A 15,000-nucleotide genomic window follows, 5' to 3' on the forward strand; every position below is an offset into this window, starting at 1 on the left:
GAATTCTGGGAGATATTAAAGACGGTCTACCGAAGGCCGCCAATGGTAAGAGATGGTGCCCTTTAACTCTTCCCCTTCGCTGCTTTATTAATACTCTCCACTTTCACACCTACTCAGTCTCTCTGCCACCCACTCCCACCCACTCCCACCCCATCAGCCGCCCACCCACTCCCACCCATCAGCCGCCCACCCACTCCCACCCCATCAGCCACCCACCCACTCCCACCCCATCAGCCACCCACCCACTCCCACCCCATCAGCCACCCACCCACTCCCACCCATCAGCCGCCCACCCACTCCCACCCATCAGCCGCCCACCCACTCCCACCCATCAGCCGCCCACCCACTCCCACCCATCAGCCGCCCACCCACTCCCACCCCATCAGCCGCCCACCCACTCCCACCCCATCAGCCGCCCACCCACTCCCACCCATCAGCCGCCCACCCACTCCCACCCCATCAGCCACCCACCCACTCCCACCCATCAGCCGCCCACCCACTCCCACCCATCAGCCGCCCACCCACTCCCACCCCATCAGCCGCTCACCCACTCCCACCCATCAGCCGCCCACCCACTCCCACCCCATCAGCCACCCACCCACTCCCACCCATCAGCCGCCCACCCACTCCCACCCCATCAGCCGCCCACCCACTCCCACCCATCAGCCGCCCACCCACTCCCACCCCATCAGCCGCCCACCCACTCCCACCCCATCAGCCGCCCACCCACTCCCACCCCATCAGCCGCCCACCCACTCCCACCCAATCAGCCACCCACCCACTCCCACCCATCAGCCGCCCAACCACTCTCACCCATCAGCCGCCCAACCACTCCCACCCATCAGCCACCCACCCACCCCGGTCTGACGAACGTTCCCACCGTCAGAAAGCTGTTGTACCAAAGTGCCCTAACCTAAGACCTACTTATCAGTATTTCGGGGGCACATTGCTTATCTTTCAAGCGACTCTTGTCCTTCCTCTCCCGGTTCTCCTAGTTTACCCGTCCCACCCCTCTCCCACCACTATCCCTCTCTCCTTCCCAAACACAGCCATTTCTATATTACCTCCATCCACTTAACCGTCAGTGTTTACACCATTTGCCTAAACCACACTTCCCTTGCACTGATAATTAGGCATCCCATAAACATTATGCTCTACCAATACTCCCCCCCCCCCACTCCTATCCCGCCTGTCTCCCCCCTATTTCACCTCAATACCTTCCCACCAAGTACTGCAACGGTACCGGTAGTGGTAGGCTGGTTGGCTGAGGTTGCCCAACGGTACCGGTAGTGGTAGGCTGGTTGGCTGAGGTTGCCCAACGGTACCGGTAGTGGTAGGCTGGTTGGCTGAGGTTGCCCAACGTACCTCTGGACAAAATTCCTGGCCATAAGGGTAAACCGAAGACCATATAAAATCCACTTTCCGATAGCATCTGGGAAAGTCGCTGTACAACACCTTTATGGGAGATAAAGTCGCTGTACAACACCTTTATGGGGAGATAAAGTCCGCTGAGGACTTTATCCTTTATCTAAGGATAACTGAGGACTTTATCCTTATCTGCTGAGGATTTTATGCTTATCTACCGCTCTAGTCTGAACTAGAGCGGTAGGTAAGGATAAAATATGGGCAAACAGGTACTCGCATGCCGTTATGCACACAGACATCACACGTTGACAGTTGAGAGGCGGGACCAAAGAGCCAGAGCTCAACCCCCACAAGCACAACTGAGTGAGTATATCTCTTAACTCGTGTTGTATTTCTTTATAATTATGTTGTTATTTCTCTTCAAGAACATAGCCTTTTGCGAGCGAATTATCCATTATCTAAGTGTGTGTTTTGCGCAATTATCTGGCCAGGTTCGCTTGCCACATTAAACATATAACAAAATAACCGCCTGTATTGCGAAGAACAAAAGTAGCTGCAAAGACCTGAAAAAAGCTGCAAAGTCGTGAAGAAGCTAGAGACCAGAAGGAGCCTTGGGCAGCCTTGGTAGCCGCACCCAATTGTCGTGGGAGGGGCGGGAACAGCGGCGACAGCAGCAGCGGAGTAACCTAAGTCAGGCCGGTGCTATCTGGCGACCAGACCTGCATTCAGATTTCTCGGTCGCGCAGCATCCGACTTCTAATACCCGATCGCTCAACGGCATCAGAGCAGGAGAGATCTTTGAATTAGAGGGAATACAGAGAACCTATACGGCATGCATTGAAACGATAAAGCATCTAAATTATTGGGACCGTTTCAAAGCTCTCAAGACGTACTCTCTGGAAAGGAGACGAGAAAAATATGAAATAGTATATACAAGAGATATACTGGAAGGCCACGTCTCAAATTTGCAGAGTAGAATAACATCATACTGGAGCGAAAGATACGGAAGGAAATGCAGAATAGAACCATTGAGGAGTAGATGTGCCATAGGTACAATCCTACAACACTGACACGGCATGAACCCATCAGAGGTTCACGCTGGTCACCACCTCCCAGCAAGCATTAGAAACATTGTCGGCACCTATGTGGATGCCTTGAAGAAACATTTAGATCAGTTCCTGCAAGAAGTGCCGGACCAACCGGGCTGCTGTGGATGTGTGTGTCTTCCGGCCTCTCCAAGCAACAGCCTGTTGGACCAAGTTATCACAAGTGAACCTGGCCCCAGACCGGGCTCGGGAAGTAGAAGAACTCTCGAAACCCTCTCCAGGTAAGTGCCGGACCAACTAGGTTGACCACTCCAAGCAATAGTCTCTTGGATCAAGTAATCACAAGACAAGTCAAGCCCAGACCGGTCGGGTTAGAAGAATAGAACAACTCCCGGAACCCACTCCAGGTACGATGGAACAATTTAATCCGTCCAGTATTTCCCAAAATGTTGCTAAGAATCCACATTACGGGCAGACTAACATCTTACTGCTCCAACAAGTGTAGTACACATCTTACTGCTCCAACAAGTGTAGTACACATCTTACTGCTCCAACAAGTGTAGTACACATCTTACTGCTCCAACAAGTGTAGTACACATCTTACTGCTCCAACAAGTGTAGTACACATCTTACTGCTCCAACAAGTGTAGTACACATCTTACTGCTCCAACAAGTGTAGTACACATCTTACTGCTCCAACAAGTGTAGTACACATCTTACTGCTCCAACAAGTGTAGTACACATCTTACTGCTCCAACAAGTGTAGTACACATCTTACTGCTCCAACAAGTGTAGTACACATCTTACTGCTCCAACAAGTGTAGTACACATCTTACTGCTCCAACAAGTGTAGTACACATCTTACTGCTCCAACAAGTGTAGTACACATCTTACTGCTCCAACAAGTGTAGTACACATCTTACTCTCCAACAAGTGTAGTACACATCTTACTCTCCAACAAGTGTAGTACACATCTTACTCTCCAACAAGTGTAGTACACCCAACAAGGACCTGGGGAGACACTACATATGACAGACAAGTGACCTAAGGTAAATGTGTAGTAGCGGTGGTGTGGAATATGGGTGGAGGGGGAGATGAAGTGAAGCCAAATGGTTCTAAAATAACCGTGGAGAGATAGAGGGCAAGAGGAGGTTGAGAGAGGAGGGTGAGGCGTGTGGTGGTGGAGGCACATGTGATAACCCCAAGTGGCATGGCATGCCAAAATGACAAGCTCTAGTCAGAGCACAACACCCACCCACCATATGACCAAACCATGAATCACTAAGCATCATTCTACAACAGCAAACCACCAGGCTGTGGAGTACGGTCTAAATATAAGAAAACCCAAGATTATTGGGTTTTCTAATAATTCTGCGTAATCTTACTAGAAAGATTACGCCAGAATTAGACACCCTGCTCCCAAAGCTGGTGGCCCAAGAGTCTGGATCTACTGAAGGGTAACCCAAGTCCCACAATATATAATTCCAAAAATAAAATGCAAAAAGTGCCATGCAAAAAAAAAGCCTGCTAATAGGACCAGCAAATCATGAGCACCAGTGTCCAAGTGTGCGCATGTGCAGATGCTCCAAAGCATTTATCTATGCACATTTACTCTACAATTCACTCGCCAGCCACCTGACAAGAGAGTTTAGTTTACCTAACACACACACACGCACACGCATACACACACACAACCTATATATATTATGTGAGAAATCTTTAAAGAATTCTGATAAAGAGATCTAGGGGTGGTTCTAGATAGAAAACTGTCACCTGAGGACCACATAAAGAATATTGTGCGAGGAGCCGATGCCACGCTTTCTAACTTCAGAATTGCTTTTAAATACATGGATGGCGATATACTAAAGAAATTGTTCATGACTTTTGTTAGGCCAAAGCTAGAATATGCAGTAGTTTCAAAGCGTTATATGACAAAGAGTGCTGGGAAGACGGGACACCACGAGCGTAGCTCGCATCCTGTAACTACACTTAGGTAATTACGTACGTGCCGGTGGCTGAGTGAACAGCACGCTGAACACGTAATCCTGTGGTTCGGAGCTCGATTCCCGGCGCCGGCAAAAAACGGACTGCTTTCTGGGTGTGTGTATATGGGGAAAAAATGAGTTAGTAGTTACTAAGAGTTACACCTGCGATTAAACACGATCTGGGACTATAAAGAGTATTTGCACAATTTAGTTTTAAAGAATATCATAAAGGATCATGTTTTTACGAATGTTGAAGTGGAGTGAAGATTATGGTGTGTAGTTGTGGTGTTCCAGGTGGGTGAGACCGGCAGGTCTCAGGACTAGTTGGGGCGAGAGGTGAGAGGGCGAGTGTTCTCTATTATCTCTAAACCGGATGTTTATGTGACGGTTGGGGATGAACACACCTTGATGCCAACCCCAATTATCCTCTCCCTTGACCACTGTACCATCCCTATCTGCACCCTGCACCTCCTTCACCACTGTACCATCCCTATCTGCACCCTGCACCTCCTTCACCACTGTACCATCCCTATCTGCACCCTGCACCTCCTCCACCACTGTACCATCCCTATCTGCACCCTGCACCTCCTTCACCACTGTACCATCCCTATCTGCACCCTGCACCTCCTCCACCACTGTACCATCCCTATCTGCACCCTGCACCTCCTCCACCACTGTACCATCCCTATCTGTACCCTGCACCTCCTTCACCACTGTACCATCCCTATCTGCACCCTGCACCTCCTCCACCACTGTACCATCCCTATCTGCACCCTGCACCTCCTCCACCACCGTACCATCCCTATCTGCACCCTGCACCTCCTCCACCACTGTACCATCCCTATCTGCACCCTGCACCTCCTCCACCACTGTACCATCCCTATCTGCACCCTGCACCTCCTCCACCACTGTACCATCCCTATCTGCACCCTGCACCTCCTCCACCACTGTACCATCCCTATCTGCACCCTGCACCTCCTCCACCACTGTACCATCCCTATCTGTACCCTGCACCTCCTTCACCACTGTACCATCCCTATCTGCACCCTGCACCTCCTCCACCACCGTACCATCCCTATCTGCACCCTGCACCTCCTCCACCACTGTACCATCCCTATCTGCACCCTGCACCTCCTCCACCACTGTACCATCCCTATCTGCACCCTGCACCTCCTCCACCACCGTACCATCCCTATCTGCACCCTGCACCTCCTCCACCACTGTACCATCCCTATCTGCACCCTGCACCTCCTCCACCACTGTACCATCCCTATCTGCACCCTGCACCTCCTCCACCACTGTACCATCCCTATCTGCACCCTGCACCTCCTTCACCACTGTACCATCCCTATCTGCACCCTGCACCTCCTTCACCACTGCACCACTCTTCTTTATACCCCTCCATCTCTTGCACTAATACAAATATCATTGACCAAGAGTAGGTGGGATTATGAGTCACCGTCAGTCACCTTAAATGACGTGGATCTGGATTAATGAAGCGCATTATATATATATATATATATATATATATATATATATATATATATATATATATATATATATACACACACACACACCTCCTTCAACTGCTGCAAACGTCTGACATCAGGTACCTGCATAAATATGTCGTCAACGTACCTGTAGTATATGGCGAGTTTCAAGTCCATATCAACTAAGACCCTCTGCTCTATGGTACCCATGTAGAAGTCCGCAAATAGGACACCTAGGGGAGAACCCATTGCGACCCCATCTACTTGTTTATACATGTGCCCATCGGGAGTTAAGAAGAGTGCCTCTTCAGTGAGTTAGACAGCTATTACGGGCTGCTTCCTGGGGTGTGACGAAAAAAAATAGTTAATTGTAGTTAGTAACAGTTGATTGACAGTTGAGAGGCGGGCCGAAAGAGCAGAGCTCAACCCTCGCAAGCACAACTAGGTGAATACCAAAGAGCCAGAGCTGAACCCCCGCAAACACAACTAGGTGAGTACACACACACACACACACACACACACACACACACACACACAAAAAGGAAAGCGACATGTAAAAGATCTGGGAATAATAGTGTCAGACGACCTGAGGGTTAATGAGCACAACAAATAAACAATTTTAACCAGAAAAATGATCCATTAACTTCAAGTGTTCAAGAGAGAACTCGACAAACATGTCAAAAGAATACTTGATTAACCCGACTGCGAACAGCAGCGTCCAGCAGCCTGGTTGACCCGACCACCAACCGCGAAGCCTAGTCGGAGATCGGGCCCTGGGGCCGTTGATCCCCGGAAGCTACACAAGGTAGGATCTCTGTAATCGTTTTTGTGCTACCGCTCACAGGATGAGTATGGGGTGCACAATAAACTAGCCGCCGCCGGCGGCAACAATCAAATCAATCCGTGGATCAATGTCCCCGCGACCCGGTCTCAGAGCAGGCCTCCCGGTTGGTGGTCTGATAAAACAGACTGTTGGATACTGCTGCTCGCAGCCTGACGTATGAACCACAGCTTGGTTGATCAGGTTTCCTTTGGAGGATACACAGTTTCAAGTATCACAACACCTTTGGAGGTGTTGGTAATCCTGGTGCAGTGTGTCCAGGTTGGTAATCCTGGTGAAGAGTGTGATTGATGGTTAAAGTTTTGTGTGTTACAGGTTGTGTAGGATGAGAGGCGAGAGTGAGGTGTGGGGCAGGGAAGAGGCTCTGTGGCTGCCTTATGTGCTGGGAGAGAGAGGGCCAAGTGTGAGGAAGCCTTGTGCTGGTGAGAGAGGAAGTGGGCAGTGTGGAAGGAAGCTGGGTGGTGTAGGCGGGATCCCTGGGTGGTGTAGGCGGGATCCCTGGGTGGTGTAGGCGGGATCCCTGGGTGGTGTAGGCGGGAGATTCCTGTAATCATCTAATTCTGGTTATTGGGTCGACCTTAACTATTTGATCCATCCTCTCAACCTTCATTGATTTATGTTCAGGTTCCAAGTATTTTTGGATCTTCCATATCTGCATTTGTCTCCTGCTTATTCGGGTGCTTTGTTCCCAGTCCATCGCTATCATGTTATTCGTGGTCCGTTCATGATAAATAATCTGCCCTTTATATTCTCCTGAGATTTCTGTATATAGTAATTATGTCTCCCTTCACTCTCTTTAACGCTAGAGGTGCGAGAATGGTTTTAATTTTTTTTAATTCCCGACCCCAGTTATATATCACATGGAAAATGGTCTTGTATGCTATATTGAAAGATGCTTTATGCTCTTATGTTAATTGTAAATTTTTCTTTTAATAAATTAATGGATAATGGATACACTACACTACTTTCATGGCATATGAGTAAGGGCAGTTGTTTTGTGCACAAAATGTCTTCATCGGGGAAATGATTCATTTGTAAAGGAAAACTTTGTGAGGGAGTGATTTGTGAAGTTAAAGTGAAAGGTGTGGAAACTGATAGACTAGAGCAGTAAATGGAAAGATGGAAGACATTCTCAGCTAGAAGGACTGAAATAGTGAGAGTGCATGAAAATGTAGGAAAGTGTATACCAAAGAAAGATGTACTGAGGCTTTTCATCATCATTATAGACGGAAAGATCAATATGACACTTCTGGAAATTTTCTAAAGGAAGGCAGAAACAGAGTAGAACATATAAGAGAGAGGAACAGTCAGATGCAACCATTGCAGGATTAAAGAGGGGATGGGAATTTTGTATTCCACAAAACTGGAATACAAATTATCAACAAGTACACAGGTACTACACCACACAACACCCGTACCACTACCAAAACTCCACGAACCACTACCAAAACAACAACCCTGGACCTGGGTGGAGAGGGGGAGAACTACCAAAGCCCATCAGAAGTGACACGCAATATGGGAAATTATTCATATTTGCAAACGTACAAGGCCTGAAACCAAAATGAATAAATAAAGTTAAGTTCATAAATGGCCTCCTTATAGAATCGAACTCAATATTTGGTGCATTTACAGAAACCCACACGAAAGACCACATGGATAGTGAAATCTGGATCCCAAATTATAATCTAATAGATGTGACAGAGTAATTAAGTCAAGTGGAGGAGTAGGTTTGTATATTAAAGAGGAGCTGGCATGCACAGAGCTCCTGAACTCGTCCAATGAGGTGGTAGTTACTTGGAATCAAGGTAGAAAATATTAATCTACTTATTATTTTAATGTAAAAACCGGCAGATGCAACAGTTGAGAAATTCACTGAACAGATCCACAAAATAGAGAATATCCTTGATAACCTAGCAAACCCAGTATCAGATATTATCTTGGAGACTTCAATCTACCCAGTTTAAAATGGAGAATAGTAAAAATAACATTATAGCAGGAAATCAACCTGGAAATAACCACCCACAGGTCAGAGAACTATTGAAATTCTGTGACAAATTCTCACCCAGTCAGCAGATTACAGAACCAACTAGGAACGAAAACACGCTGGACCTGATATTCACGAACAATGATGAGCTAATCAGAGATAATGCATATAATGCATATACATGGAAGGTACTGGAGGGCCAGGTCCCTAATTTGCACAGTAAAATAACACCATGCTGGAGTGAACGATATAATAGGAAATGCAGAACAGATCCATTGAAGAGTAGAGGTGCCTTAGCACAATCAGAGAGCACTATCTGAACTTCAGAGGTCCATGGTTGTTCAGTATCCTTCCAGGAAATATAAGAAATATTGCCGGACAAAATTCGAAGTCTCCAAGAAAATGATGGATAGTTTTCTGCAAGAAGTGCCCAACCAGTCGGGCTGTAGTGAATATGTGGGACTGTGGGCCTCTTCAAGCAACATCCTGTTGAACTACGCTCTCATAAGTCAATCCCCAGTTCGCAAGGGGTCGCGCGTCCCCCAGTTCGCAAGGGATCGCGCGTCCCCCAGTTCGCAAGGGGTCGCGCGTCCCCCAGTTCGCAAGGGGTCGCGCGTCCCCCAGTTCGCAAGGGGTCGCGCGTCCCCCAGTTCGCAAGGGGTCGCGCGTCCCCCAGTTCGCAAGGGGTCGCGCGTCCCCCAGTTCGCAAGGGGTCGCGCGTCCCCCAGTTCGCAAGGGGTCGCGCGTCCCCCAGTTCGCAAGGGGTCGCGCGTCCCCCAGTTCGCAAGGGGTCGCGCGTCCCCCAGTTCGCAAGGGGTCGCGCGTCCCCCAGTTCGCAAGGGGTCGCGCGTCCCCCAGTTCGCAAGGGGTCGCGCGTCCCCCAGTTCGCAAGGGGTCGCGCGTCCCCCAGTTCGCAAGGGGTCGCGCGTCCCCCAGTTCGCAAGGGGTCGCGCGTCCCCCAGTTCGCAAGGGGTCGCGCGTCCCCCAGTTCGCAAGGGGTCGCGCGTCCCCCCAGTTCGCAAGGGGTCGCGCGTCCCCCCAGTTCGCAAGGGGTCGCGCGTCCCCCCAGTTCGCAAGGGGTCGCGCGTCCCCCAGTTCGCAAGGGGTCGCGCGTCCCCCAGTTCGCAAGGGGTCGCGCGTCCCCCAGTTCGCAAGGGGTCGCGCGTCCCCCAGTTCGCAAGGGGTCGCGCGTCCCCCAGTTCGCAAGGGGTCAAATTTTGAATAATTAAGAGGATTTAGCCCGCCTCACACTAACACAGGCAGGGAGGGTGTACTATATATTATTTGTGTAGGATACCGGGGACGCCTATGTCATGTGTTCAGGAACACATTGGTAGTATACATGTATCACGTGGTGTGGAGTATTCATGACACATTGGTGGTATATACGTATCACGTGGTGTGGAGTATTCAGGACAAACATTGGTGGTATATATATGTATCACTTAAGAACATATGAACAACGGTAACTTCAGAAGGCCTATTGGCCTATACCAGGCAGCTCCTATTTATAACCACCCAATCCCACTCATACATGTCCAACTCACGCTTGAAACAATGGAGGGACCCCTCCACCACGTTACTGTCCTGTCTTGAGTACAGCTCAGTACTCACTTCCTCCTTTCAGAGCAGGAGAGATTGCTGAAATAGAGGGAATACAGACAACGTATACGACATACATAATCGCGATAAAGCACCTAAATTATTAGGATAGTCTGAAAGCTTTCCAAATGTACTCACTAAAAAGGAGACTAGAGAGATACCAAATAATATACACTTGGAAGATACTGGAGGGCCAGGTCCCAAATCTACACAGTAAAATAACAACGTACTGGAGTGAACGATATGGAAGAAAATGCAGAATAGAACCAGCGAAGAGCAGAGGTGCCATAGGCACAATCAGAGAACACTGTATAAACATCAATCAATCGGTTGTTCAGCATCCTCCCAGCGATTATAAGAAATATTACAGGAGCAACCGTGGATATCTTTAAGAGAAAACTAGATAATTTTCTTCAAGAAGTTCCAGACCAACCGGGCTGTGGTGGGTAAGTGGGCCTGCGGGCCGCTGCAAGCAACAGCCTGTTTGACCAAGCTCTCACACGTCAGGCCTGGCCCCTGACCGAGCTTGGAGAGTAGAACTACTCCCAGAACCCCATCAAGCAGGTATCAAGCAGTGTGACGGGTGGTTGTGAGTAACGGGTGGTTGTGTTTGACGAATGGTTTTTGGCGTTAGAGGTGGCGGGTAATGTGTGTGAATAATAAAATTAGAAATAGGGAAATTAGATGGTGATGGTGATTGGAGAGGTGATGGCATTTTGGTGGAGGGCGGTGCTGGTGGCGATGGTGGTTGGAAAGAAGGGGATTCTGGGTGATGCTGGTGATTGAATGATGAAGATTAAGCCACCCAAGAGGTGGTACGGGCAAGAGTACCACGTAATTGGAATGACTGGTATATGGAATGTGGTGGTGGTGGGCGATGTGGTGAAGGACATGACCAGCGCCGGCTAACACATGCACTCTCGCTCGGCTTACATGTGCTATTGATCCTTCTGCAGCAGAAGGTGAGGTCTCCTTGCTCCTGCTGCCGGTGGTGGTGGTGGTGCATCTGCCACTATTGGTGGTAGTGGTAGCAGTGCATCTGCCACTTGAGCAAACCGGGAGAGTGTTTCCGGAGCTCTACTCCATTGCGTTACCTTGCGTTTATTCCGTGGGGGGGGGGGGGTTTAAGGCCCCCGCGGCCTAGTCTCTTGACAAGGCCTCCTGCTTGATGGCCTGGTCAACCAGGCTGTTGAACGCCGTTGCTCGCAGCCTGACCTATGAATCACAAATTGGTTGATTAGGTATTTATTCCCTGGAGGTATTTATCGAGTTCTTTCCTGAACACAGTGTGGGGTCGGCCAGTTATGCCCCTTATGTATGTAATAGAAGCGTGTTGAACAGTCTCGGGCCTCTGATGTTGATAGAGTTCTCTCTCCTACTATTACCTATTACCCTCTTCTTAGTTAAAAAAAAGAGTGAGGGAGGGAAGGAGAGAGGGGGGGGGGTGTCATCAAACAGATGATCTTTCAGTCTATGCCTTAGTTATGTAGTGGGAAAAAACGGAACCGAGTCTAGAGTCCTTGAGAGTTTCTACAGATGGGAGCTGGAGAGATGAGTTGAGGCGAGAAGTAAAGGGCAAGAGTGAAGGAGGGTGAAGAAACACCTCGCTCCTCTCATATTGAATACACTATTATATGTACTGAGCCAAATGTTATTGTGACACTTAATCTAGCTTAATGCGGACCGGGATCACCACCTGCTGCTGCTGCTATAATACTACGGAACTGATAGAGCAACCAGTTGCTATGTCTTTAAAAGTGGTTAATGCAGTCGGCTCACAAGCAATAGATTATGGGTATGATTCCCGGGCAGGGTGAGACATTTAGTACCTTGTCTTGCCCCCCGATGTCTCTCTCTTCATCTAGCAGCAAGTAGGTACTGACCAGCTAGTAGTGTTCTAGGTATTATCAAGTGGGAATTGTCAGTAAGTAGCTAGGATGACGATGGAGAGGGAGATGAGCTACCGAAACCCACCACAAGTGACAAGCTATTTGCGAAATCATTCATATTTGCCACCGTACTGTCACTACATTTAGGATCTCTATTTTGATTATCAGCACTTCCACCATATTATTTGAGGTGTTTAGCAGCTCAGTACAGATGAGCGTGTCTTTGATGTAGAGGCTGACCCCACCCTGTAGCCGGTGTTTCCTCTCACATCTGAAAAGATTGTACTCTGAGATCCATATTTCACCATCATGGTAGTCTTTGGTGTGAGTTTCCGTTAGGGCAGCAAACACTGCATTTGCCTCATGTAGGAGGCCATCTATGAGGTGCACTTGGTCACATTTGGGTGCTTTTATACCCTGAATGTTGGCAAATAAAAATGACATTATGTTTTGTGGAAGTGCTGGATGCTTTACTTAAGTGTTAATATCTGAGGCTCTGGTAAGGAGGCCACTGTGTTTGCATCTCTCCAGCATTTGACCGAGTTGGTGGAAGAGTCTGGATATTTTTAGCCATTCTTCTCCTCCTCCGCTTGCTAAAAAAATCATCCTGGTAAGTAGTGTTGTGGCTGCTTTCCTCGAGGAGGTTTGTCGGTCTTATTCGTCTGGTACCTCTTATATGAAAGGCTGGACATTCCATGTTGAAGCATTCTTTCCTATCTAAGGAGTTCTTGCAAAGTTCTGGGTGAAAAAATTCACAGCTTCCGGTGCATTCAAGTTCAAGTATGTTTATTGAGACAAGGAAAAAAATACATCTCAAAGGGATAGAGTAGCTTAGGCTATTTCTACCCCCTGTCCGGTGCATTTTCCTGTACTAATGAGGATTCTGCACTTCCTAGGGTGATCGTACTTACATATTCCATTAATTCTTCCCGATATCCTATGCTTACAGGTACCCCATTTAAAATAACGACAGGTTTCGGGCCCTTGTTTTGTTTGTTTTCCTTTGCCAGAGACCGCACCCTGCTGGGGCGCCGCCCCCAACTCGGCACCCTGCTGGGGCACCGCCCCCAACTCAGCACCCTGCTGGGGCGCCGCCCCCAACTCAGCACCCTGCTGGGGCGCCGCCCCCAACTCAGCACCCTGCTGGGGCACCGCCCCCAACTCAGCACCCTGCTGGGGCGCCGCCCCCAACTCAGCACCCTGCTGGGGCACCGCCCCCAACTCAGCACCCTGCTGGGCCAACGCCCCCAACTCAGCACCCTGCTGGGGCACCGCCCCCAACTCAGCACCCTGCTGGGGCACCGCCCCCAACTCAGCACCCTGCTGGGGCACCGCCCCCAACTCAGCACCCTGCTGGGGCACCGCCCCCAACTCAGCACCCTGCTGGGGCACCGCCCCCAACTCAGCACCCTGCTGGGGCACCGCCCCCAACTCAGCACCCTGCTGGGGCACCGCCCCCAACTCAGCACTCTGCTGTGGTGCCGCCCCCAACTCAGCACCCTGCTGGGGCACCGCCCCCAACTCAGCACCCTGCTGGGGCACCGCCCCCAACTCAGCACCCTGCTGGGGCACCGCCCCCAACTCAGCACTCTGCTGGGGCACCGCCCCCAACTCAGCACCCTGCTGGGGCACCGCCCCCAACTCAGCACCCTGCTGGGGCACCGCCCCCAACTCAGCACCCCCTGGTCAACACCAGGGGGTGTTGACCAGGGGGTGTTGACCAGGGGGTGGTGACCAGGGGGTGGTGACCAGGGGGTGTTGACCAGGGGGTGTTGACCAGGGGTGGTGACCAGGGGGTGTTGACCAGGGGGTGTTGACCAGGGGGTGTTGACCAGGGGGTGTTGACCAGGGGGTGTTGACCAGGGGGTGTTGACCAGTGGGTGTTGACCAGGGGGTGTTGACAAGGGGGTGTTGACCAATGGGTGTTGACCAGTGGGTGGTGACCAGGGGGTGGTGACCAGGGGGTGGTGACAAGGGGGTGTTGACCAGGGGGTGGGGGGGGGAGACCAGCAGGAAGGAGGCTGTATGAACGGGCAGTGTTGCCACCTCGGGTCGCACTCTTAATGTGTTTTGTTCACGTGTTAGCAGTACAGTGCTTGTATTTTCCTACTAGTTATCTTACAGTGGAGGCGACTAGTTTCTGTATCAAGGCACTAGTAACCTGGTACTATAATGGTGTGTTACAGTGGCAGGTACTATGTACATTGGAGGTGTATATGATTGTATAAATGTTTCAGGCGCAGCTACTATGAGCGTGGGCGGGTATGATGGCAAGATTGCTGGCCTATACGACCTGGAGGAGACGCTGGGACGCGGCCACTACGCCGTGGTGAAGCTGGCCAGACACGTCTTCACGGGAGAGAAGGTGGCCGTCAAGGTAACTAACTTACTCTCCACCACTCGCTCCCGGCCCTTGCATGTCTGCGTCGCCCCCACTGGCTTTATTGATACATATACTAAAGATTACCTTGTTGCTACTCTGTTTAAAGCTTAGTGTCGTATTCACTTATCTTCCGAAGAATGTTACCATCATTTGGCTCTTAGCGTAGGTTAGTGACATCGTAGACAGTAGGGCGGTGGGCTCTTAGTAGATTTTTTTTTTAATTCTTTAGAATTAGATCTCTAATGTCCACAATCAACATCTTGCAGGAGCTAGAAGTAGGGTTGAAAGCGTAGAATAAAGTAAAGAGTAGAGTCGCCATATGGTCAGTTCAACATCAAGGATCCACGACTCTTCGGCTTCCTGCCGGGAAATATAAGACAAGTGTCTCCCAGAGGGTAACTAATGGAGTTCTTTG

General features: G+C 49.9%; 1 protein-coding gene across 6 annotated transcripts in view; it reads left to right on the forward strand.

The window, feature by feature from the left end:
- Snrk (SNF related kinase) overlaps positions 1-15,000 on the forward strand; it is an 85,140-nt gene that overhangs the window by 46,567 nt on the left and 23,573 nt on the right. For all 6 annotated transcript variants that reach the window (XM_045740683.2, XM_069323626.1, XM_045740684.2 and 3 more), the window contains one exon: positions 14,440-14,579. In XM_045740683.2, the coding sequence (XP_045596639.1) occupies positions 14,451-14,579 (129 nt within the window). In that variant the 5' untranslated portion in view covers positions 14,440-14,450. The remainder of the gene's footprint in view (positions 1-14,439; positions 14,580-15,000) is intronic.

This window comes from Procambarus clarkii, chromosome 13 (assembly GCF_040958095.1).
Source record: "Procambarus clarkii isolate CNS0578487 chromosome 13, FALCON_Pclarkii_2.0, whole genome shotgun sequence".
NCBI lineage: Eukaryota > Metazoa > Arthropoda > Malacostraca > Decapoda > Cambaridae > Procambarus > Procambarus clarkii.